General features: G+C 36.1%; 1 protein-coding gene across 1 annotated transcript; it reads left to right on the plus strand.

Annotated features, from left to right (window-relative positions):
- Positions 1-1,154: 1,154 nt before the first annotated feature.
- LOC132196657 (protein spaetzle 3) lies at positions 1,155-27,287 on the plus strand. The gene is made up of 5 exons (XM_059619448.1): positions 1,155-1,743; positions 23,525-23,649; positions 25,871-26,191; positions 26,438-26,563; positions 26,623-27,287. The coding sequence occupies exons 1-5, from the start codon at positions 1,210-1,212 to the stop codon at positions 26,789-26,791; spliced, it is 1,275 nt and encodes a 424-aa protein (XP_059475431.1). The 5' UTR covers positions 1,155-1,209; the 3' UTR covers positions 26,792-27,287.
- Positions 27,288-27,496: the final 209 nt, after the last annotated feature.

Raw genomic sequence — 27,496 nt, forward strand, 5'->3', positions numbered from 1 at the left:
AATACCAAAATCCGGTACAATTCGTCCTTGACAGATCCTTCATTAACAACATCAGTTAGCTTCTCACAAATTAGTTCTATTAGTTGTTTAAATTTAAAATTAGAAGTCATCTTCAAAAAATTATACAGTAAATAAGGAAAAATTGAAAGGAAATGTGATGTATTATGTTTTGATTATTTTGTAATTTTGCATTTGAAATAAACCATTTGAACAGCATTTTATTTTATTAAAAAATTTATTATTTATTTTTGCAATATAATAGCTTACTTAGAGCACAAAATAATGAGGGCGATCCAAAAGCCTAACCTGGCCCAGGCTTACTTGACTTAGCCCCGGGCTAACTTAGCCCACCAGCAAAATTGAATGGCGGGTTAAATTAGCCCAGGCCAGGTCAAATTAGCCTGGGCCAAGTTAGCCTTTTGGATCGCCCTCATTATTTTTATGTGATTTTTCATCTAATTTAAACCGTTCAGATTCTCTTTCAATTTATAGATAGATAGAAATTTGTTAAACACATCACTTCAATTTATTCACTCAGAAAATTTAAATTTGGTACACCACAAAAATTCCCTAATCACACCTTCCTTTGGAGAGTTGACTGAAAAAGTTTTGCAACCTGATAAAAATAATTTTAAATAGCTTTTACAGAGAAATACTGAACCAAATTAAAGTTTCCAACAATGCGCGGAATAACATAATTCTGAAAGAAAGGAGATAGATCCAAAAAAAAGTATAAGTATAAATTCCATAAGTTGCTTTCTGCTGCAAATATTTTTAATCTATTTAATGAAAAATTGTTTTTCATCGAATAAACATAGAAAGATATTTATATGTTTGACAATTGCTACAAAAATGTGGTGTAAAGGTATAATAAAAACTAATTCTAATTTGAAAAAGAAATATATTGTTAAAATTTTAATTTTCTCCTGAGGTGTCTAATTTTTTTTTAGGATTTTGCAATTGAAATCATGCGCAAAAAGTCAACTTGTTGTTTTCCGCGGAGCACTGACACAGAGCAGGGCACCCCCGGGGGTCACTCTCACTTGCTGCAGCGGCAGGCGCGTCGACGGACGGCCCCTTGGCTGCCCCCACCTCGAGAGGCAGCGCGGCGGGCGCGCTTCCTTTCTCTGCTCCAGCGCTACTCGTCTGGCAGGCGTGCAGGTGATCGCACCTGAGCTGCTCGTCCGCGGCCCCGCAGGCCACCGATCGATGTCGCTCGTCAACTTCAGTCTGCCCTTTGGGGGCGCAGCCCCGGCCTTTGCCGAGCCTTTCTTCAACCTGCAGCAGCCCCCGCCGCCGCCTCCGGTGGCGCGACCCACCCCTGCTGAGATCAACGCCCTCTATGCACCCCAGCAACAGCAACGGCCCCCGCGCCGCTCCCAACAGGGGCCCTACCTGCCCCCGAAACGCAGTCGACAGCCGCCTCCGCCACCCCCACCAAAGCAGGACCGCAGCAGCGCCCCCGGCCGTCGCGCCAACAAGCCGCCCCCACCGCCCTCGCCGCCGCAGTTCACCCCCGTCAAAGGCAACACCAACAGCAACGGGGGTGGCAAACCGACGCACACCATCCACGCGGTCATCGACTACGACGACTATGATGAGGTGCTGACCTCTGACCTGCCGCAGCACGAGAACGGGGTCACCCCTATCCAAGGGCCGATTTTGCTCAAGAACGACTCGGTGCCCGTCGTGCCCCTCTACTCGTACCCTCTCCTCAGGAACGGCTCCTTTGTCCAGATACCGGTAAGTACTTTTCCATTTGCATTGTTATTTCAATCATTTCAAAAAAGCTAAAATTTCATGTTATTGCAATTAAAAATCAGTATTTATTGGTATATTAAATAGTTCCATGGACCGACATAATTATTCTTAAAATGTTTTACATTACAAAAATTCAACGGTTTAAAAGCGACAAAAGTGCATGTATATTTCAGAAATTTGAAGCTGAAACCATTTTAAATCTTCAGAAATCACTTGCGCTGGAGAATTAAAAAATAAGTTAAATCATGTTTATACGAAAGTTTCTAATTGTAATCTTCAAAAAGATACCATAGATTCAAATTAAAAAGAAATCTCATCAATAATGATCAAAATCTCTTTTAATTCAAAATTTAATTCTGATAATTTTTTACTTAACAAGAGAGAAATGTTGAGCATAGATATAATTCAATTCGTCACAACAGGTCAAAATTTATTTAAATAAATAATTTAAAAAATTTCAAATTCTGCATGAATAAATTAAGTTAATAAATAGCTTAAAAGATTATATGGAATTGATCTAATCTTTTATCATTGCTTATGCAGATAAGGAAGCGAAATATATGCGTTTTAATTTTAAAAATATAAATTTTTACTATTTTAAATAAATTTTAAGCAAAAATAGACGAAAAATTATTAAAATATAAAAGACAATAGTCCCGCTCAAAATGTAATAAGCGCTTAATGGTAAATTTTAATTAAAATATAATGGAAGGTAAAATAAAATTTAAATGATTAATTGTTATCATTTTTTTAAAATTTTGAAACACTTATCAATCGAAAGAAGCCATGCTAGTAATGCTTTACTCTCGAAATGAAGGCTTAAAAAGTTTTCAATAATGAGAGTTTAAATTTCATTGTGTATAAAAAAGCTATAATTACGTGAAATACTTCGAAATTTTGAAATATGACTGTTTCAAATGCTATGTCAATGATTGCACCTCATTAAGCAGCTGATGTTTTCATCACATGTGTCTCTGTGAGACGCATCACTCTAATTTGCCAGAAGACATTTTAATTAGCTCTAAATGGCAGAAAATTATGTGTTTTGTTTACGATCGAAAACGACCTAGATGAGAACGTGTTCTCGCCCGCGATTACACTTGTGTCCGACAGCAGTTGTTATAGTTCCCTGCCTCAATCAAGATCAAGTCTCGCGAGACGCGCGGTAGAGGATTAATAAATTATAATTGCACGTTCGGGAATGTTAATGGCTGCAATTTCTAATAACCACGGCGGCGGCCACTGGCTATTAATAATATTTCACTTCGCTCTGTCCAAACGAGCAGACAACGAGCAGCACTCATTGTTGCGACCTACACCTTGATTTAATATAGCCCTGACAAGTAATTAATTTGGCAATGGCGCGGAGGGTTTCATGCTTTACGTCAGAGCAAAGAGAGTGTGTACGCATTCAGTTCGGAAAATCAGCCGTAATTTAATCAGTATTCAAGGAGATTCAGTCTTTGGCGGACGCGAGGCACGTACTTCCAAAATTGGTTCATTCTGATCTTGATAAAAACAAAGTTAATTTGCTTTTATAATCTCAAAGTGAGTGGATAATGAACCTGAATTGCACAATATTCTAGTGACAGCATAATATGATGAAAATAAAAATTCATAATTCTTTCCAGAATAAAATTAATTTTTTTTCTCTTCATAAAAAAAGGTTTAATTCAATTATTTTTAGTATAGAATCAAAATTTTAAATTTTCCTAATTATTTTTGCTTCACTGTGAGAAAAAAGGAATAGGAAATAAGGTTTTTTGTGAGAGGCAAAGAAATAAGTAAAAGAAGTGAACGCGAGTGACTTTTAATGAGCAACATATGGCCAGCTCTTAAAGTTGTAGCACCTTTTAACGACCGTAATTGCCAACAAGATTTATCCTCCCCGCTGAATTCCGACACCGAACCATTAAACAACCAAAACATCAACCTGCCCCTGATTTGCACACGTCTGAAGTAAAAAAAGAACACGATTCTTAAGTCCTTTAAAGGCAGTGCAGGGCTCTGAGCTGCACCGCTGCAAAATTAATCAAAGCGCCGAAATTCACGGTCGCCGCGCTAACAAATTTCGCACGCGGCCGGAATGGACAAAATACAAATTGCAGGTGCTAACTGAAATCGGTGTGTTCTGCTGCGGGTGAAATTCTTGGCGAGGGCGTCGCTCACTTGCTGAGCCCGAGCGAGAGAGCGAAAGAGCAACTTTAAAAGAGCAGTACGCGCCTTGACGTGCGTGTTTCATTGTTAGCGCCGCGCAAGACCTTGGCTCTGCAACTCAGATACAACAATCATGTGCATTATTGGACACGTTTGCTCTTTACAATCCATCATCATTTGCAAACAAAAAATATTTGTATACAATAATAGATTTTGATTTGGTCTTTCATCGAAATTTCCAGCTTACACGGAAAATTGTGATTCTTTTTTATTAGAACAATTTAAAGCAAGAAAATACAACGTTGTTTATTTAATTTTGATATATTATAATCATCAATAATTTAATTTATTACTTAATATATATTTTTAAGTATATATTATGAAATAATACCTGCGCGCAATACAGTAAAAACAAGATCAATTAAAATTCATCCCCTCAATATTCTGGAATTTGTATTGAATATTAAATTATTCACTTTCGTGAGCTGTTCTTGAGTAGACTGAAGAATAAACAACAATAAATAAGGTTTCAATTTTCTTTAAATCTAGATCTCCTTGTCTTGCTAAAAAACTAAAAAAAGGCAGATTGCGTAAAATCAAAATTTTCCCGAGCGGTTTAAGCCAATGTACGAGTCGATTATTTAAATTATGTCTTTATTGTTAGTGCACAACTAAGCAGTTTATTATTACTTTATTATTTTATTTCAGGATGATTAGAAAGGCTGCCTTATTTTTTAGTTAACTCTAATTCATTGTCAGATGTATTGCCGATTCACTTTGCCAGTGTTGAAATTTAAATTCAGCGTACCAAAAAAATTAACAATATATATACATCTGCACGAAATCTCGCGATTGGCCTCGTTTTCAATTCATATATTTTATGATTTTTTTATTTGAAGTTTCAGCCGAAACGCCAGTTTGATGCGAGTGAGCCAAGAAGTTTGAAGGGTACGAGTTTTTCAGGGTCCTCTTCAATTTGGCCCGCGAGTCGCACGACCGGCAGTATTATTCTAATTAGGCCTGGCGCGTGTTTAAGACAAGATGCATGCACAAATGCAAATCTCCCTACCGGCTTTCTTCTGTAGTTCAATGACAAATTGGTCCATTTAAAATTAGCAAGACTCGTGCTCCGGTTGTAAATACGTAAAAAGGTCCATAAAGAACCGCGGGCGAATTTTTTCAACTCTGCAAAGCACGAAGGAAATTCCCACGACGAGAAAAATCTTGATGATTCAATATTCTGACAGCGAACGCCAGATCATGATGAAATGAATCAAATGAAATCTGTAGTCTGTTATTTTACTGTTTGTAAATAAGTCACCTCAAAACCGATTTTATTTTTTCAATTTTTTTTAATTTCCAATACAAGAATTTTAAAATTGGAAAAAAAAGAGAAAAAAGTGCTTCTAAAATGCCCGAAATCAAAAGAGACAGCCGCCGCAAAAAATCCACACCACCAATTTTTTTTTTAGATTGCGTCTCATCTAAAACTTTTCCGAAATTCTGGATTACGTAAATACAATTATTTTCGCTTCAAAAGACTACATCTCATTTAAAAAAAAAAAAAAAAAAAAAAAACACACACAAAAAAACATGAAATTTGACCTTCGAAAATTTCCAGTAGTAAAGAAAACGAAAATAAAATTATTTCACCATGACAACTCATAAGTCTGTGTCGGTGTCGCAGAACAATCAGAAGGCTGAAGAAACATGACAGAATTTATGAGAGCAACAGCGGCAAAGTATATCACATAGTAATCTCGAGCACTAATGCACCCTAATGCGCGCTAGCTCGACACAGCAAATAAATCTTGGCGCATTTCGCAATGGGGGACACTCGTTTTTATGCTTGGCCACACACATAACGGCTAATTGCAAATAATACGCGAGCAGCAACATAAATAAGATTGAAGGAAAACGTCTCATGGTTTATAGAATTGATATACAAAAATTACACGAAAATCAAGTGGATTTGCACACTTGGTAGCAGATTTGTATAATTTATAGAAAGTGAAATGAGCATGTGAATGGCAATTTTAAAATTACCCAGGAAGTCTTTACTTTACCGCATAATAATAATAATATATAAAAAATTGATCTGAAAATCGTTCCGCCTCCAGGTCGACAGTTTCTGGTCAGTTTTTCCACCTCTTACAACTTGATAATAATGATTTTATTGTACAACACAACACGCATCTCTCTGAGCAGAGCACCAGGTGAAATCTTTTCTCTTTCCACGCGGTGGAGCGCACCTGTTCGAAAATCACGTAATTGGCTTGTTGGGAAATTTACGATTCTGCAGCTCCTTTCTTATCTAACGGCCACTTTGACGTCTAAATGCGCGTAGAAAATGAAGTTGTCAAATTTGATACACACCTTGGTGCCCTCTCGGCCTGGCCGTCAGCAAAAAACGAATCGCGCGAGATTTCCGTCGAAAATGATCAAATGTTTGCACGCATTTTTTTCTGGCATCGCGCGTTCCGCCGTTTGAAAATTCAAGCGGCGTGCTATTATCACAAAACGACACGCATGACTCACTCAAAGTGTGTCCTGCTGCCACGTGTGTATGCTCATGACTCACGAAATTATGTGAGCGAAATTATGTCATTCGGTGATTCCTAAAAATTCCGAGGCTGGCATTGATAAAAAAAGTCTCCTCCCTGATGGGTGTGTTGCCACAGGTCAAATTATTATCATTATATTGCATGGACAAAGAAATAAAATAAATTTCTTGCTTATATATTAAGTGAGTACATAATTTAATCACAATTCCACAAGTTCTCATTTCTTGAAAATTTTGTTTACAACAAAATTGCTATTGAAAATCTATAATTCAGAAAAATTTATAGCTATATACCTAGTATTCTGATAATTAAATAATTTATTAGCAATTGAATAAAATTTGGTTGATACAAGAATTGCGAAGATTGCATTTTAATCATGATTAATAGAAGGCCAATATAAAAAATAAGTGCACAACTGTTTTATTATTTTTTTCATCTGCCTTAATCTGAGATTCACCATTTTAAACCAATTATTCTTTGAATTTTAAATACCAAAATAGGTTTTAAAAATCCAAATGTTATTAATTTAAAGATGAATAATTAATAGAAATTAAGAAAATTATTATTTATTTAGAAAAATTGTAAAATTTTATTAAATATTTTCATGGCTAACTGCCTATATTTTATTATTAATTTCCATGCATTTTTATATTTGTATTACAAAATTTAGATTACATTTAAATTTTAAATTTTTATATACCTTCATGATGTACTGTTCATATTTTTTTTTTAAATATTCAAACGGCACCCTACCGTTTTGAAAAGCGATTTAATTCGCTCCTCGTATGCACTCTCGCCGCACAAACAAGACATAAATATAAATCACATTATGGGAAGTTTTTTATTGCAGAAGATGCACCAAGTCGACTGCTTTTTATCTTCTTCCCACGCTGCAAAAAGCAATGCCGATTGACCGGCAGCAGATTACAAACAAACTTTCTAACGATCTCTATTCATGGATCGAAACCGCGAATCGATTACGCGAGTTGCGCAAATAAAATTAGGCAGATTCGCCCTGCAAGCAGAGGCGCCGTTTCTTTCCCACCGCACCGGTGCCAATCGCTGGTGCCATTAGCTGGTGCCAAGACGCGACTAATTTCTCGGAAATGGCCGAGTGTTTTTGTTTGTGTAATTTATTAACAAGTAGATAATCATTATCGCGCTTCCCAACCTGGCGTTGCTTGGCATGCAGGCCGCGCAGACTTTTTGCTTTTGGCACCGAGCGAGCAAACGCAGACGCTCATTTGCATCACCTGTAGGTTTAACCTCGCGGACAAATTGTCAACCGCCGGCTGGCTGGCACTCGACGCGATAAAAAAGAAAGAGTTTTAGCTCCAGTATAAATTTATGCTTTAAAACACCAAGTGGCTTCAGTTATTTATTTGTTCAGCCACCATAGATTTAAATCATAAAATATTCCCAGGAAAAAAGTACCAAAAATATTTTGCGGTGATGGTGTGATAAATATATAAAAAGTACATACTCACCTCAATGTTTATTAAGACTCTCTTTATGTACTTGTTAATAAAATAAATTTATTTAAAGGGGGTTCGACTTTGACCATATTTGAAAAGTGTAAGAAAAGTTACATTCAGCTTGCAGAAGAAAATATAAAAAAATTATAAAAACAAGAATATACATATTTTGCACTGGATTTTTTTAAAATAATTTTCTAAAGAAAGTATAATAGAATAATTCTGGTTTTTTAATTTATTTACAAATTTAGATTATGTTAAACTGATTATATTAATAGGAGGAAAGTCCAATCATTTATTTTTTTTCGTCATGCATATTTTTTAATTATTTATTCGAAATAAAAATTACAAATATTTAAAAAAATTCTAAGATATATTTCATTTAATGTTTTATTATATGTTATAATGATGAGGATATATATCTGTTATCCGGCTCATTTTTTTGCTATGATTTTTTGGCTGCCCCCCAGCGAGTCATAAACGCCATCTACGGATCCTGATTCGTGTGTGTTTTCCCCAATTTGCTCGGAATTCTTCACAGAATTAGATCATCTCCCGGCGGCGACTCATGCAAGACTGACAATTTGGTTGCTCACCCTTCAAGTTTTGCCATTGAGTGGTCAGTCATTTCACGTCGAGAAAAAGAGATTCAAGTGGCTTTTTTCTAGCATAGCCACTCGAAAATGTCTCGTCATTTTAAATAATCTCTGTTAATTTCACTTCAACGTATTGTCCCGCTCCGGTCAAAAGATGCGCTCAACAAAGGCTTGTGCTAATTAAATTTTAAATGACAGATCGGTTTGTTAGGTTACAGCTAGCGTTACGCCTGAAGAAAGTTTCATCTGCATCCAAATACACACATCGAAATGCTCTGAAGATAAAAAAAAATTAAAAAAAATAAGTCTGGAAAAAACAACCGATTACTACATTTCTGTTGTTCGATTTGATCTTTGATCTGTCGATTTCTCTCAAACTAATGAGTGAGTACAGAGCTGTAGAATTCAGGCCGGCAATTGCATAATTAATACTTAAAAATTGAAAGTAAAAAAAATCAGTTGTTTTCAATCATTTCAATATTGAAATTGTTAAAATATTATCATTCTCCTCAAGAATATGAAGAAAATTAAATTTTAAGACATGCAAAAAATTGAATTCATAATTTATTTTGCTGAAAAGTCGATCTGGAAAAAGGTCAAGTAAGAAGACATAAAATACTTGCTGAGAGGTAATCAACATGTGCTTCTGTCGCGACACAAGTTATTTGCAACTCAATTACTACACCTTGTACTAATTACAAATACGCATTGACGAGGAAAAGAGAGACGGAAGTACATAGTGTGTTTGTGTGCGCCTTGTTTATTTTTTTCCTCTCAATGAATGTACGTAGACCATGCTGAGCATTAATCACACTCCTTTTAGAACTCTGTGTGTGTGAGTAATGAGATTAAGACCTCACAACAACGTCCTTGCGCCGGGAATGAATAATGCTCCACTTGTTGATGGAAATTAACTCTTGACTTGTGTGTGGCTGGACCAGGAATTTGCCAAATGCGCCAAGGTTGCGCACACATTGTTTCGCAACATTAAAAGTTATTATTTTTTTCACTACAGAAATGACAGGCGGTGTCTCTGATTAAAAAGAGATTTTTAGATTATATTCCACTGAGAAAGCAGTTTGATTCCGTCGCGATGCCACTCAGGCCTTCAACTCTAGGGAAACAACTTTTGCTAGCTGCTCCACTTCTGCTATGCGCAACGTCAATTTTCTTCCAACATAATATTGTGACATGGCACTCCCATCTTTTGTAATTAACAATGATGTGTCGGGCGCGGCTTTCATAGAGAAGTATTCAATTTGGTCCAGTGTGGGTGGCCAGCAACAGGTGCAGTACGTTTGTTTGTCTGTCTGTCCACCATCCTACTTGTTTCTGCACGGTCTATTGTACATTTTGCTTTTTTCACCCATCAAGAAAAAAATAAAATTAAAATAATATATTTGAAAATTGAAAGGTTATCCGCACACTTGTAATTTAAAATTGATATGAATGGTCAACGCAGGTCAACGTTAAATTTTATTCAACTTGATAGTATATTTTTCCTTTGAATGACAATCCTAACTGATTATTATTATTTTTTATTTATAGTTTAGAGCACTTGAATTTGGAATGGAAATATTCTTATTTTTTTAAATAAATTTTAATCGTTTTTATTTTTTATTTTTGCTCGTCATGTCAAAATCTGGTAATCTTTTACCATGGGCAATAGTTTGCCTTTCAATATATTTTCTTTGCAAAAGCAGTTTTGTCCGCGCTGCAAAGCAGTCTCTCTACATTTCTATAAACTCACTCCGTGGAATATATCTTGCCTTAGGTCAGTTTGCTTGCCAAAAATATGCATGACCAATTTGACAGCAACCGTACATATAAGTAATGACTGCGACTGCATCTAATTGTACACGTATTGTCCGCGTGGGAAGAGTCGCGAGAAGTTTGATGCCAAGTCCAGGCCGATTTCTCGAACGTGAAATATTATTTGAGCAAGAGCCAAGAATGTATTCGATTTATTTTCGCAATTTAAATCAAATAACTGACACCATAATAGGCAGTAAATTTATCAGAAGTGCGTTCGGAATTTAATGATTTAATTTGATGAGAGTGAAAAAAAACAAGTACTTATTTGTTATTGAGACGGTAAATAAATTGGTAAATTAAGGCTGTTTAAAGCAAAATGTATCCAAATAACATTTAATATAGGTAAAAGTTTTAAAGGTTTTGTTTTTAATGTGTAACTTTTTATTAAATTTTTTATTGGATTCTTACCTGAATAAAATATTAGCATTCGATCTGTCTTTACTCCATGCTATTGTTTTTTTTTTTTTTTTTTTTTTTTTTTCAATTTGCCGCGTCTTTTTCTTTAGACCTGAAGCATTTGAACTATATAATGAAATAAATTCTAATGGGAAAAATGTGCTACGTCTTTTTGAACAAATACTTTACCAGTAATGTTCAATTTAAATTTTTCTTTATGTTATTAGAGAGTTGCTATTCTCAGGGTGCACATAAGAGAGTCAAAAGAAAACCACAATTAACAAAAATCAAAGGCCTTGCCGAAAATTCTTGTTGCGCAAAGAATTTCTCAATTTGCGGCCGAACGCGAGCACAAGCGGTTTAATGAGCCGCAACGCTCTGCCCCTTCAGCCTGAAGATTTATTATTGAATCGCTTATTAAATGGATTTTTTATTGGCGAGTTTTACGCGTGTGCTAAAAAAGACGACGAGGAATACCTCCGCTTACTGGGTTGTCAATTAATAAATAGAGCGCTAGAAAGAACGCCATAAAAATTAATCGGTTTTTGCTCTTACGTGATTCCTAATTTATTTCATGATGTAATCGATCCTTTGAATTTGTGCGTGGGAATTTTAAAGCAGGCAAAGGACATTGACATGTAATTGTTACACTCATGGAATTTTCTTTTATGAGATCCCATGTTTTTTATTTGTTAAAAGATGTTTAAATAAATGATATAAAATGAACGAATGAATTTCATAATTGAAATGCCCCAGGTTTGAACAACCCAAATAGTTTTTAATCCTATATTAAATGTGAAATATTGAATATTATAACTGTAAAATAAAAATAAATTTTAAAATTTTCTTCAAAAACCTGAATAATTGCAGACAATCCAGACTAATTTTCAGCAAGAAGATGCTTTACAGCAAACTGATTTAGTTTAAGCCCATTTTTGTAAAAAAACCAAATTCAAGAGATGGTCAAAAAGACTCTTTAATATAAGTAAAAAACACATACATATCTCGGTTAATAATTTAAGAATCTGCAAATCATGCGACCAAATTTACTTCCGCTTTTCCTGTCCGTCGCAGTTAGGACCGTAGCTAACAAGACCTTTCCCTTTCAGGTCTCTCCTCGGTCGGCCGGACGGTATAGGCCGGTGTTTGTGTCGGCGCTAAAAGCTTATGAAATATGATTTGATTGTGGTGCGGCTAGTGGCCAAATAAATGAGTCGTGTTCCTGCAAGGCCGCTGCCTTCCGAAGGTCCGGCTGCTTTTTGCTCTTTCTCCGTGCGGCGCTCCCGCGTGCTCGCCTCTTCTCCATCCCCAAAGTTAATTAAAAGTGTAGCTAGATCGCATTGCAGCTCGGCGTCCAGTAATTAAAATTAGATAATTACACGTGGCGAGGAGCAATTAAAGCTCACACACAGCCGGGCATCGCGGAATTAGCTGCCAATTTTATCGCCTGGCTCGCTTGATTGAATTTTGGACTTGGCAATAATCATTTTGTGCAAGAGACCGGTTTGCACAGCAGATGGTTGATTCCGATTTCACGGAACTAATCTGAAACTGAGGAGGCTTCTGTAATGAAAATCTTGCAAATTTCATTGATTCGAAGATTATCTTTGGATCTTGACCATCTAAAAGAAGATAGGAATTCATATTTCCTTTTTTTTTTTTAAATTAGATATATTTATGGTAAATTAAGTGACCTACCTTAATTACTTAATTATTCAAATCAGCAAGATTAATTTTAATTGTTAATAGTCAATGTTTTACGAGAATGGATTTAAAATTTACAGAAAACGAAAAATTTGATTTGGAGTTAATTTGGACATGAAATAAAAAATGTATTTATTCCATTTATTCTATACTCCTTTGAATCTAACAAATAATTTGTTGTTGAAAAAATTTTATACATGGGTTCAGAAGAATATTATATGACGTTAAAAACAATAAAATTAATAAATAGAGAGGTAAATATCTTCTTCGTTGACAAATTTTACGAAAAAAAGATTTGGCTTCTTTATATTCTTTATCCTTCTTAATAAACACTCCTACAGATCCGGGAAAAAGAGGTGAAAAAAGATCTCTCAGAGTTTTACGACCGCAAAATTATAAAAAGGGCATCAAGCCTAGTGTCAATTCAGAAGCCGAAGCTGCCAGCATGGGACACGAAACGACCCAATAAATTATGCTGAGCAGAGAACCCTTTCTAAATTAGGTCCAGCAGGAGGAAACCACTTCGACAATGAGGCGCCATCGAAATCAATTAGTCGTTGGTGCGAATTCCAAAATCATCCATTTCAAGGCGGCTAACTCTATTTAAATTTCGAGAGCACCGACTCTGGTAATGAACTTGAGAGAGCAGCGAAATCTACTTCACCTTGTTTTTTGAAGGCCCTGGCTCTTTGCGGGCGTATATTATACAAGGAACAGCTTTAAAATGCGTGCTGTTGTCATCGATTACAATAGCCTTTGGGCCCATTGAAAATCAAACCTGCCGACCGATTTCCTCACTTAATTGAAGCTCAAGTGCGGTCTTTAATAGTGGGTTCATTTCAATTGGTCTGAATGTATGTGTCTAATGAGACGGCAAACCCGAGTTAATTACGCGTTTTGAAAGAGGAAATGAACATAATGCTCACCTCAAGAATTTATATCGTGCTTTTGAAGAAATGAAAATCTCTAATATTTTATTCTTTATGTCGAAATAGAGCTCTTAATTTTTTTTTAATCTTTGAAAGAAAAAGTTATTCATTAAGAGATTACATATATATATTTTCCAATTTATCTTCAAGAAAAGTTGTTTAATAATTATTGAAAAATTCTTAAAGTATCATTATTCCTGGATATAGATAGATTTTCTCTCTCAGCAAATCCAGAAAGAGTCGAGCACCGCACTCAGCCTCCAAAGTGCTGTTTTATTTCGCATCACGATTATTCTGTGCGATGTTAATCTTTAGTAAAACATGCCTGCATTCTTTTTATTGTTTTCGACGGCTTTTGCGGACGGTATCTGCAGAATCGAGGAATTCTGATCTCAAAAAGTACAAGCTCGTTCTCCTCCATAAAAGTCTTTTAATCCAAGTATGCACGCAACGTCCGCATAAGTGCTCAATGGACATAAAATTTGCGAAAATAGCTTTTTGCAAACAAGGAAATTTTGAACTCATATTTATAGAGAGCGAGTCACTGCGGTGTCGCTCAAGTGGAAAGAAGCACACGTTAGGAAAATCAATCGTCCTTTGCTGGGAATCCCTCGCGCCTTTTTCATGCAAAATTATTATTTTGCGGATCTGCCCAAAAAATTGTGTGAGCCTGATACAATTTCACACTCTGCCTTCTTCGCAGAATGCGGTTGAACAAAAAGCTAGCTCGCTGCGTCCAAGAATTCCTTTTCAAAATATGTGTCCGGTTCAAAGCCCTTTAAAAGCTCTGCGACCGCATGTTGTTTTTGTTTGACGAAGGTCCTCAAAAGACCTTTGCGGACAAAAAGCATCAGGGTGTTGGAATCCCAGTAATTTTATTTGCTACCCGAAATTTCCCTAATGAAAGATTTTGCTGAAATTGAAATTTACATCAGGATAGATCAATAAATTAATTTCTAGTCAAAAATTTATTCTATACAACAAGCATTTAAGTTTACGAGTGTTTGACATTAGTAAGTTAATAGTTCTGAGGGCATCATTCAAGAGATGCATGACATATAAAATTCAAATAAATTTATGAAGCATTGTTTCAGCAATAAAACTGAATTATATAATAATTAAAATAAAAATGAATGAAGAATATGCAAAAATTAATTTTAACTTTTAACTAATTTTAAATAAACTTGAAATAAAACTTAAAAAAAATTTAATTAATTTTTTCTAAACTGTTATTGTGGGAAAGTACATTAAGGGTCAGATTGATCTTCTCTCCCAGCAGACGGAAGAAAAAATAATCACGCGTGCGTCAGCATGCTGCCAGTTTGAACTTTCAATTGTTATTTGCTTGCAATGAAAGTGCAATTAATTCTGCCGTACACTCGCATGTACATACATTAGCGAAGACATATGTGTACGAGCACCACCGCAAGCGGAACAATTAACTTAGCGTTATTTGCTTGGCGGAGAGGGAAACGCAAAGGAACTCGCAGCGAGTGTGGACGTTGGAGTACAAGAGCGCGCTAATTGATTACTCCTCAACTGACCCTTGAGCTACCAGCTAATTAATTTGCAGTGCGTGCTGCGCAGATTGTTTAAGTAAAAGCAGCGTCCAGCACGTGCACACATACGCTGCAAGTACACTTCAATTGTTACAATTTAACCCAGTTTCGGTGGCAATTTTTTGTTTCTGTTAGTAATTGCATTACATAAGATTGTGCTATAAAGGCTATATTATTTTAAACATCCCATAAAACCCTTCTCGCCTCAAAAAACAGGAAAGAAAATAATAATTTAATTTATAAATTAAATCTAAATATCAATATTTTTAATTGAATTATTCATATTTTATTATTTTAACTTTAATTCTGAAACAAGCTGCAACAAACAATTAATTTTAAAATTAATCTGAACTCAGTTTCAATCAAATTTTATTATAAAAATTACATTGATCATAATAAACAAAAACTATTAATTCCTTTCCATTTTTAACGATCTCCTGATACTTTTCAAAATGAAATTTAAAATTCCTCTGTCAAATAGTTTGCTTGATTTCTTTCTTGAGTAAGACTCGCACTGTTTTCTCAAGCAAACTTTCTTCTGTAAATTGGAGCCTTGCCAGCCGATAAACACTGCTAAAGAAGTTAAAGTATACCTATAAGCATTATTTTATAAGTATAAAGAAGAATAATTTCCTAAAGTGTCCGAAAATAATTGTATCAGTCTGACTAGCGCAACACATTAACTTTGCAAGCACACATTACTCTATAAAAGGAATTCAAGTTTTGAGCGCGAGAGACCAGTTTGGCCGACGAGATTACATCGCGATTGCGCCAAATTACAGAATGTCTATCGAGCTTTGCTCCAATTTCACTCTTGCTCTCGTCCAAAACGAACGGAGCTCTTTGGCCAGTACGATTGATGAAATAAAATTTGCTCTTTTATGTTCCAATAAAAGAAGAAAGAGTGATCAGACAAATCAATAAATTTTCATGACTCGCTGCGTGCAGTTTATATTATGATGTAAATAAAAATATTAAGCGCGAGAATATTTTTTTTCACATGCAGACAATTTATTATGGAAGAAAAGCACGTGAATTTTTTGCCTCGTCAGATTCGAAGAGACCAGTTTCTCTTACAAACTCTCCGCTGATACATAAAGTGATTTTATATATTTTGCTCTTTTCTGGCTGGACTCTCTGCTCTTTACTATTATTGTGTGGCAGATCGAGATTGCGGCGGGTGATAAATTTTGCCCGCATTGTGTTACTTGGTATGCCGGATTGCTGGGGAGAGTCAAACTATTATTCGGCGCCAAAATAAAGTACACCAAAAAATTGCAAAAAAACCTTGCTCTCAAATTTCAAATAATTTTAACTAATTTTGCTGTTTTAATCAATACATGCAACGAAATGTTCCATTTAAAAATCATGCACAGGCAGCATGTGTCAATTACTCAAAAGATGCGGTTGCGGATTTCAATTTTTGTAACCTTGGTCTGTTTGTGCGGGGCGTGGTCGGTCGGACCGAAAGGGCCGCTTTTTGCGTCGGATTCCTGCTGCTGCTGCTGTTGCTGATGGGTGCCGGAATGGTATCAGAAGATTTGTTTCTGCAGCAGGGTGCGGTCCGTGGATCACGACGCCTCTCTGCTCGTTTTTATTCTGCCATCATTGTCTCCTGCTTTGCCAGCGAGCGAGCAAGCAAACCTTTCAGCATTGTCATGCCTCCTTAATTATTTATCCAGTTTGCAGCCGCGGGCAATTATTGTTTCGCGTTCGATTTTGTTCACAGAAGTGCATTGGCAGAATCGCGCGAGTGGAGAAAAACGAAACTGAAAACATGCAGGGATAAATATTCATATAAATCGAGATTGTGCACCTTGACTGTATAAATTTTCCCACATTTCACCGGCGAGAGCGCTATTTGTTATTCGCTCTCACGGCGGGGCAATTTTATTATTAAATGGCACGACAAAAATGCGAAATAATAAGCGAGAGATCGTTTTATTATGCATGCGGCCAAGTCATGTTACGTTCTTGAGAGCAGGTAGCGATTGACCCATTTTGCTGGAGCATGTAGTGTGTTGTATCATTTCAAGAAAAGAGAGTTGAAAACTGGAGTTGAAAATCACGGGTCTGAATCTGAAACGTGAGTAGTTTTGCTTATTGAATTTTTCGGCTTCGTGACTAGACAAACTATTTTTAAGACAATAGAGTAAGGAATCCACGCAAGGACATTAATTAGACTCCTAGACGGACGATAAAAATATATGATATCATCCGAATTCCATACAATATTGCTATATTTGTAATTTACCTCTTGAAATTATTTTTCTCGATTTGTTGCACGATTCAATTTTTTTTTTTAATTGAATAAGACATTATATAATTCAAATTAATTCTAATGAGTAAATTAACTAAAGCTATATTATGTTCGCTCTAGAAAAAAATTAGTGTCTTCATAAATTTTGCAGAATTTTGTAAAATCTTGAAAGATTTAAATTATCGAGGAGCAATTTTTCCCAAAAATTAAAAGAAGTTTCTATTTATGCTTTTCTTTTAAATTTATATATATTGATGCCATACTTACATTAAGAAATTTTAGATTTTTTGTCCATATTAAGTTTGGCCACTGCAAACTCAGGTAGCCTAAATAATGTTACTTTTCGTGCACCAGAGGGCGTTCTGTTTCAAGCACCTGACGCCAGCACCTGTCGGAAGGTACCTCAACTTTCCTCGCGCGTCCGCCCGCCCAGGGCAGCCGAAATTCAAACCTAGTCCAGGTCAAGAAAAAATAAATGATTGGATGACTTCAGCGCTCAAAATAGAGGCATAATTTTGTTTCCGCGCGACCTCCAGAAGCTGCTTGGCGTAAAAACGAAACGGACTATCTAAAAGACGCCGCCACTGTGCCGGTCATCAGTTGGTTTTTTTTCAGTCTCGTTTTTTTCCATCAACAACAATGAAAAGATGATGTCGAGAGTGAAGCACTTTCCATTTCTCTTGACATTGGCCCAGATTGTGATGGATTTAGGCCGGCGGGCGGTAGCTCTTGATTAGCAAGGTGCCATTGGCTGCCATGTGCTTGCGAATTTCGATGCAATTCCGACTTTAGATATAAATGTGCAAAAAATAGCTGGTGAAGCCCTGGAATTGGGCATAATTGCAATCCAGGCTCTGTTTGCCTTAATTTTCCGGGTTTTAATTAAGTTTTTGATTTTTTGAGACACAAAAAGATAATTTTTTGCCATTAAAATATTAATTTTTTAATTAGAAGTAAAAATTTTGGTATAATAGCATTCGTTAAAGCCAAGTTTTTCTCACACAGACTCAGTAAAAGCACGTAAAAACCTCTTTAAAAAAATGCTTAAGAGTTTGCGTAACCTTAAATTGAGAATTTAAGTTTATTCCAGGAGTATTACAGCAATTTTACAACTATTTATATAATTATATTGACTAAGTTTTACATTTTAAAATTTAACAACAAAAAGCATTAGAGCTGTAACAAAATATATTATCAATATTTAATGAATTATCCGGAATTATCTAATGCGCCGTCACATTATGTGATATTATGTTCTAATAAACGAACATTATTTATTTTAAAATCCCCAAAGGTTCCTCCGCTGGAAAAGGATCTAATAAAAGTTATTCCATTGATAAAAAGTAAAATTAAGACAATTAAGTAGTAAATTAATTTTTTTAAATCAACAGCTCGGCGATAAATTAATTACCAGTTAAATACCGTTCTTGGAATTTTTAGCTGATTAGCATCAGTCACCATAAAACTAACTTCTTACAAGAAATGGGTGCACATTTTCAGGAAAATCCTGCTTATTATTTCTAAACAAGAAAAATATTGTCACCCTCCCTTTGATCAGTCAACCCACAACACCGGCAGCAAATCCGGAATCCGGATGGAGGTGGGAAAAAAATTGGTGCAGTCGATAAATCAGCTCGTTGGGAATCCCTGACGCGAAAATTATGCCGCTCGTTTTCTCGAGCGGCTGACGTCACCGGCCGGCGCAACAATGAACCATTGACGAGATGATGATGGATCGGTGACGTCACTTTCTTTTCATTCATGAGCCGGCCGGCGGCCACGCGAAAATCGTCGGTAGTCAATCATCGGCGCGGGAATTAATTATCAATTCAATCAGTCAGGTGGGACATGCTAATGAGCCCCTGTGTTTATTGTTCACCTGATCGAGGCGGGTCCTCCACGTAAATCCTTTGGCGCTGCGTACAGGATCTCGTGTCAATCAAACTAAGCAGCAGGATGTGCGTTTTTAATTTTATTAAACACTTATCAAGCACATCGAAGGCAAACTGGTTTTAGGGTACCTAATGTGTAATATCTGGCCGAAATCCTGCTTGTTATTGCGCGTGTAAATTGCTCCAGAAGACGATAAAAGTTGCAGCACAGTTAGGGTATGCAACTCGCACAACGCGGGCACAATAATGGTTGCATAGCTTGTATTTGCAAAAAGATCTCCTAAAATTCATCACCAATTATATTCCATTTTTAGAAGTTCATTTCAAATGAAATATTCCAACATTTATTTAACCGAATTATTTTTTACAGTTTTAAAATTTTTTTTGAAAATTTAAATTTCCTAATGCAAAGAGAACAAAGATAAAATTTATTTATAAATATATTACATTTTTACTTCTAAGTAAATTTAATTCCCTTTGATAAAAATCATTGCTTAACTATAGGGTCACTGCTGTGAAAACATAGATTAAAATTGCCATTAGGTAAAATTTAGGCAAAGTTCACGCGGATAGGCAAATAAATAATGACCAGGTCGCCTAATTGAGTTAATGCAAGTGCGGAGCGCGGCGTGAGCGCGAGAGATGAGCAAAGAGAGGGAAAGTGAGATGCTGCCGCAGGTAGCGGGGAAGGTCATCACTCCTCCGTCGGTCGGTCGGTTGGTTCCTGGCCGGACTGAAGCGCGCTCGCAAGTCTGCCGCCAGTCGCCTCTTGGCTCCTCTGCCGCTCGTCCCAACACGCGACCACTCTCGCCGGCTTCCTCCTCGGCCCCCAAATGGCTGCAAACTCGCCCCCGATCATTTTCAACGTGTTGGTGAGTTGCTTCAGACCCGAAACAATGTGCTGGAGATTTTCTAAAAAAATTGGTTCTTGAAAAAAAAAATTGAATTCGTCTCTTTACTACTAATTGAATATAGTTTATGCCCTTTGATTTGACCCTTAATGAAAGGTGAATTCATTTAGAATTGTAAAATTTATTTAACACTTGCTCACTTAATTACAAAATAACTTGTCTCATTGCCAATGTTGATTGCTCAGGGGAAAGTGCGTGCCTTGTTTGTTTTGCTTTAAGTCAAGTGCACTCATATGTGTTTTGATGTCAGCTCAAAATTCCATTGCGTCATTCCGTTCACTCTGTGACTCACGAGAGTTTGCCTTCAAATTGATGCCTAAACGTACTAATTGTAAGTTTCAAACACTAATCATGATTTTAAGTGATGGATCTCTTTTGCTTTTTGGAGATATCAGGTTATGAGAAATTAATTTAAACCCTCTAGAAAGAAAGCTGTTTTGACGGTGCTTCCTCGTTTTGCAGCCAAACGTAATTTCATCAGAAATAAATCGTCACACGTAGCCTGATTTGCATATTATAAAAAAGCGTACAATAAACTTTGTTGGATTTGAATGCTTTTAGGCATAAAAATATCTAAATTATACGCTTCATAAATAAGAGCCTGAAATTATATAAAGTAAAGTAATAAAATTCATTCAGTAAAAGAAATATTTACATAAATCACTTTGTATTGCAGCCTCCTCCTCCATTACCCCCGAAAAATTCTGCTATTGAAACAGGCAAAATAGTGTCCCTTAATATAAGTTTGTGTAGACAAAATTTAGTATTTTTTTTTAGCATGCTCATTGAAGGCACATATCCAAACCCAATTGTTAACAATTTAGAAGTGCACAATATTATGTAACAGAAACTTGACGAACTTATAGAATAAAAGAAGCACAATATGCGTCAACTTTTGAGCAATCTGTCGTTCCAAGCCTCCGGGGTATATTATTTGACAATCGAAAATAATGTATTTGGAACGCTATTCTGGCACCTTTATATTGTAAAAAAAGAATAATAACTCTTGTGTGCACGCGGAATTATTTACATAAAAGAAAGTTCAAGAGAGCTTCCCTCGCTCAGCATAATTATTTGTTGCACGCCAGCACTCACGCAAAATCAAAGAGTTGCCTCACAAGCAACCAAAACGAAGCCATAATTCAGCCGCTTTCAAATTGTTTCAGTATTAACGAGACGTTGCTAATTTTTCCCAGATGGAAGTTTTAAATAAAGAGCTAGCAAACCTGGTCGACAGGCAATTTCGTCCTGTCCGCAATAATTTATCTGGTGTTCGTTTTTTAAGGAGCCACCTGTGAGAAAACGATATTTGAAAAAAAAAGATATGCCGAGCAACGACTGCCAGACAGCCGGCCGGTTTGCCTCACTTTTCGCGAATTGTTTTATCACTTGGCCCGGGCGCTTTTCGCGCACCCGTCGCGAATTCCTGCCAAAACGGAGCAACGAGTCGTTTCTCTGGCAACCACCTGACTTATTGCGGACCAGTCTTTCGTGGCTGAGAAGGTCGAATTCCAGACCAGATGGACTGAAACCGAGCTAATTCTTGGCACTTTTATTAAGGGTTATTGATGACATCAAGAATATTAAAAACCAAGACGAGACAATGCGATAAGCAGCTTTAGGCAATAAATTTCAGCTTTTCTGTGCGCGGCGCCAACGAAATTGTTTTCTAACACCTTACATACCATCAGAGTAGCACCTTAAGCCGTGTAGCGTTTTTGCGCGACCGTCTTTGTTGCTGAAAGAAGCGGCGCCACTCATCTTTTGTGCCTTCTCCACAAATTAAGTCCGTCGGTGCTTTATTTGCTTACTAATCTGCCTTTTAATATTGTTTAGTTTCATAATTTAAATTTAAATTTAAGCAATTTGTGACTTCTTTAAATGCTTAAAGGTTAGAAATAGGTGATTGTAACCAACATTAATGTAAACGTTAAAATAAATTTATAATACCTTACAAAACTTACATAATAATTATAATTTTCTGTTTTTAATTACTCTATGTAAAATTAATTCTCAATTCAATTGATACACATTTATTCAAAAGAGCAAAAAAAATTATTCAAATAATTTGAATTTCAGTATCGTTAAATAAAAGTAATGCTGAATATTGTTTGTCTTCCACGTCTCACAATTAATCTAGAAACCGAATTAAATGACAAAATTATAATTATTTTAAAGGAACTTTGCAATCGAGGATTGATTCATGGTGTTTCGATTGAATTGTAGTTTTCCCGCGATGTATTTTTTTCTTTTAGTTTATTGTTTTGCAAACTACACTCTAAAACCCAGTGGCAAAATTCTAAATTGCAATTCAAATACCATGAAAATTGAAATTAGAATTAAAATTAATGGCAGGTTAAAATTGTGGAATATATGATTGAGTTACAATTTTTAAAATTAGTTACATTAACGATTCAATAAAGTTAAAATTGTAAACTAGTTATTATTAATCGTTTTATTATGCATGGTAGAAGCAGGTTTTCTATGATAAGTTAATAGATCAACATAATACAAACAAAGCAAACAACAATCATCATAAACCAGTTGACCTGCATGAACGATTTTTGCAACTTGTGCTGTCAGTGAAAAATTGTAAAACCAAAGCTATGCAACAAGCCAATTCATTACGCTTAACCACAATAAATTACTGAAATCCTTGGAAGTGCACGCGCGGACAAGAAAATTAGAATGATTGTTCTTGACTGTTTGCAACAACGAGAGCAATTCAGTGCCCTTATAAATATAAGCGCGTATGCATTATTCATTTTTAAAAACAATGATTTAGCATCTGGAGGGAAAAAAATACAGCACGCTCTGAAAAAGCAGGAACTTAATTGTGTTTGTTTAGAAATGCGCTGATTAAAGCGAGAACGGAAAATTTAATTAATAAAACGATGAATTATTTATCAATCTACCCCGTCCAAGGTGGAATTGCCTGACTAATTGAAAGTAATGAGACCGTTTGCAATGAGTGGCTGCGTGGGTTTCAAATTATTCACGTGCGGCAACGATTTATGAATGATTTTGGCGAGCGTGGGCCGCCGACCCCCGGCCGCTGCCTCCGTGCGTGCAAACACTCCTCTGTTTGCATGCATAAAATTATTCGTCTGCTTCTGAATGACTTTCATCTTTTCCGCGCCACGCTATTTTCGAGTTGAATTATTCATTTGGACGAGAGCCGACAGAAACACACCGCCGCGGGGAATATATTTGCAATTATCGCGCAATGTACATTGTGCTTAAAAAGTTTAAAATCTTTTTACAGTCTAGTTTTTTTTTGCAAATTTTACTTAATTGGAATTTATAGAAAAAATACTACAGATTTTAATCATTAAACCAACACAATAGTTGATGAACGATAAAAATTTGCAATTTTTGCTCGAATTTATGATTTATAATTCTTTATGACTGTATCTATTTTGTCACAAATAATTAATTTGTATTTAGTCGTATTACTAGAAATAATTGTTTATCGTGCTTAATTTTGAATTCCTGGTCGTTTCAGATAATGTGGACAGCCCTTTCCTTAGCGCTTGGCCTAGAGATTCGCGGCGAGATAATCCGAGGAGTGCCCTGCATCAAAAGATACCACCAGCTTTTCTGTCCCACGGCAGGCAACAGCTATCCAATGTGAGCATTTTTTTTGTCCAATAGCTTTGCTGGTAGCCTTGAACGACGCACCCCTGGGTGTCTCTTCTATATGTGGTTAAATTTTCCTGGTCGACACGGTTCTTCCAAATCCACTTTCAAAAGAACCTCTCTTTTGTGACAAATAATCGAAGATGAATAAATTCAAGGCTTAATTATTGCTAAGTGTAGACGAAGGTTGAATTTTCGTGACGAGCTTTTCTCTTCTTCTTCAGTCCTCACATCCTAAAAAGTTCGATAACTCTGAAAGAATTCCTTAATGTGCCATTTGCGTCGCGGATGTTTCATAAATTAAGCACTTTTCCCGAGTCCACCCTAGCTCATGTTTTCCATTCGGGTGGAAACGAATGACGCGAGGGTGACGTCAAGATGAAGAGAACTTTGAATTCACAAACATCGCGGTGACTCCCTTTTTATTACCGAATCATGCATGGCAGCAAATTTATGTGTATTTTCAGAGACCATCCGTGTGAGTCAATCGCTTGTTTATCGCTTTATTCACTCAACGTAAGTACGGGTCGATCGAACGGGCACTTGTCTCTACTTGAGCAGTGTTTTTCTAGTTCCTGCTCTTGGGAATCCGGATACTCTTGCTGTCAACACAAATTAGTTGAGGCAAACTGATCGAGTTAGGAGCGAATTGCACGTTTTAATTGACGAGGAAAATGTTTATTTGATTCTACTGGGACGTCAATTAAAGTTTTTAAATAAAGAATTGCAGCTCTACTTCATGAGAAAAATGATAATTTGAAATTAGTTTATTTAAATAAAATTGCAGTCGTTTACTATAAATGTCTGCAATTTTATGTACTTTTGACTTGATATTATATTTAATAGTGATTTATATTTAATAATAAGCATAATATTTTTATAGAGGATGATAATTATTAAAATTAAGTAACAAGGATTAGTTAAATGAGGCCACTAAAAAACTGTTTTAATTTCAGAAGTTTTAAAATACTTATATAAAAAAAAATTAAAAATTATAATTTAGTTTAAAATATTTTTAATTTTCCTCAATTACACTAGCGATTTTGCATTGATTACACTAAAAATCTGCAAGTGACCATTCTATTCTTTCTTGGAAAATACAAAATTTATTACGGAATTGTAAACAAAAAGTGACAAGCGACAAATGTGATTAGTATGCGTGACGAGTTAAAAAGAGTTATCTCGTCCTTTTTAGTATTCGACGGTGATTCCATCAAGAGAGAAAATAATGCTGAAAATGGCAGTCGCAGAAACGAATTCGCATAATAATTTTCGCACCACGCCAATTTTCTAACTCATCAGTGGCACATTTAAATATCCAAGGTGCGCTCGTTCCCGCGTTAGTTTGGCAGCAAGTGTTATTTCAAAGGCGTGGTAGACCTTGATGGATCCACAAGGTTGGCCGGGTTGTCGCCCTGCCACTCTTCGTTCGCAGCCTCCACTTATTAAAATGGGCTCCTAATGGGCACTCGCGCGCCGCCAAGAAAAGAAAAAGAAGCAGAAATCATCTTTTAACAACCGCGCGCGGCACTATTGCATCAATTAAAGCACGCCTCCGATTTATTACGCGCGCGCCTTTCGTTTCGCACGACCATCAAATGAATAATCCTCTCGGTGCCATTTCCTTTAGCCCAGCCACTTGTGTGTGTACCTGCTGAAAGACGATTCTTTCACTTATACAAGCAGAATTAAATTTTCTCCGTATTTGCAATTTGAAAAATGCCACTGACATAATTTATTACGCTGAAACACGAGCGGCGGATAAAACCGGCCTCAAATAATTTTCGTGCGCGCAATTAATTTCCGCTGCCGCCGGTGTGTACGCAAAGGTCAGGGGTCGAGTGTTGTGGAAGGTTCACCTGCACTTTCTACACATTTATATTCTGCACACTTATTATTCACCTTTCCTCACATATAATATACTGCGGAGGATTATTTTTTAAGACAGAAGTTTTAGAGAATTCATTTTGTTTTGTCCAACAATTCAAATTCTTTCAAATAAATTGTTTTTCAATAAATGAACAATCTAAAAACTGAAAAAATAATCAACAATTGTAAAAAAGCATTAAGCAATAACTTTCTTGTTTTATTAGATTTTTCTTAAAACAAAGTTTTTACCGCGAAACTATTTCCACCATTTTTAAATAAAGAATTAAAATTTAACTTAATTTATATTCTTTATTAAACTAAAAATTTTTGTTTCTTATTTCAGTGATCGCATCGAGAGATTCATAGACGAAAACAAAGCGTTGATGAAACGAATGTACGGCGAGTTTCTAACAACGCCAGAGTATGGACCGCCGTCGCAACAAGGAGGTCCAGGACAAGAAATCTTCAAACCAAAAGGCCGCACCGTGAAACGAGAGGCGGCTGGTAAACCTGGCGGGGGCCTTCCACCCCCTTCGCCGGGCGACTCTTACTTCGCCGCGCAGGCGCGGCAGTCACGACAGTCCCAGCAGGGTACTTCTTCATCCGCCTCAGGGCCCAATGGCCCAGGACCATTTAGGACTAACCAGTCCAGCGAAAGTGGAAGGTGCGTTTAAAGTTTCTGACAACACTATTGTCCAACTTCTAAGGAAATGTGTTTAATTCTTCAAGTTAAATTCTAACAAAACATAATTTATTAAATCAAACTAAAGTAATCGGTAATTTAAAAAAGTATAGAGTAGAAAATTTCTTCAAAATTTACAATTTATTAATTGAATTTTGTTTGTATTTTCTTTTTATTTTGTTCATTGATTGATTTTTAAAATGTGTATTTTTTTATGTAAAATTGTAGGTTGGATTCCTGCGAGTCCAAAGTGGAAATTGTGACCCCCTACTGGGCCTCAAATAGTGCTGGAAAAATTAGAGCCATAGTCAACACACAGCATTTTGAGCAAGCCATCCACCAAGAAGTTTGCTCGTAAGCTTTGTCCGTTTTATAACAAAAAGAATGACCAACTGATCTTTATCGAATTTCAGAAAAGTGCAGACAAAACGCTGTCTCGGCGATTGTGGCTGCGAGCAGAAGTACAAGTGGCACCGTCTGCTGGCCTACGACCCTGACAACGACTGCAAGGGCATCTTCATGGACTGGTTCCTCTTCCCCTCTTGCTGCGTCTGCAGGTGTGCGCCCCTGGACGGCAAATAATTCATAAATTAAATGAGGACTGTGGACTGTTCCGGGCCGAGAGTAGAGACGAATTTGTGCAAACAGAGAGAAGCAAGATAGAGTCTAACTTGTGTCAGAATTTAAAGGAGGAATCGCAGCTGTGAAAAGTCTGTTTTATGACTCTGAAATAAGTGAAAATCTGTGTGCCTGAGTGCGGTTGATGATTGATGGTCGAGCACCATTAATTGATCCCGTGCAAATTGTAAATATTTATTTTAGACCTCATTTAAGGTGTTACTTTAAAAAACGCACATTAATTTACAAAATACATACTAGTTGCGCTTCAGATAGAACTTGAGACAATTTGTGTGATGCTTGAAAAAAAAGTATAATAATGTGAGATTTTTATAGCCTTATTTTGTCGTTTTGTAGTATTTTAGAAGATCATATACAGAACAGAGCAATATGTGGTGTAGTACTTTTTGTACAAAGAGCAACAAAATGAAGATGAGATTTTTGAAATGATGAATTCTAATTATATTGTTTCATTGCATAATACAAACCCAAAATGAAAAAATTAATTTTTGTATACATACTAAAATTTAAAAATGATTAATAACAGCAAAGTTTCATCTGAAACATGTCTTCGACATGGACTTAATTTAATTTTCTTTTCTAGCTTTTGATATGAATAATTAAAAAATCAACAAAATTTTATTTCTAAGGGGTGCATGCAAAGTTTCA

Source organism: Neocloeon triangulifer, unplaced genomic scaffold (assembly GCF_031216515.1).
Source record: "Neocloeon triangulifer isolate White Clay Creek 2 clone unplaced genomic scaffold, ASM3121651v1 ptg000012l, whole genome shotgun sequence".
Classification (NCBI taxonomy): Eukaryota; Metazoa; Arthropoda; class Insecta; order Ephemeroptera; family Baetidae; genus Neocloeon; species Neocloeon triangulifer.

What these genes read in the sequence shown, in the direction of transcription:
- LOC132196657 (XM_059619448.1), top strand. Translation starts at nt 1,210, where the DNA reads ATGTCGCTCGTCAACTTCAGTCTGCCCTTTGGGGGCGCAGCCCCGGCC. An exon ending in GCAGGCAACAGCTATCCAAT is followed by an intron (nt 23,650 to 25,870) that starts GTGAGCATTTTT and finishes TTCTTATTTCAG; the next exon opens with TGATCGCATCGAGAGATTCA. An exon ending in ATCCACCAAGAAGTTTGCTC is followed by an intron (nt 26,564 to 26,622) that starts GTAAGCTTTGTC and finishes ATCGAATTTCAG; the next exon opens with AAAAGTGCAGACAAAACGCT.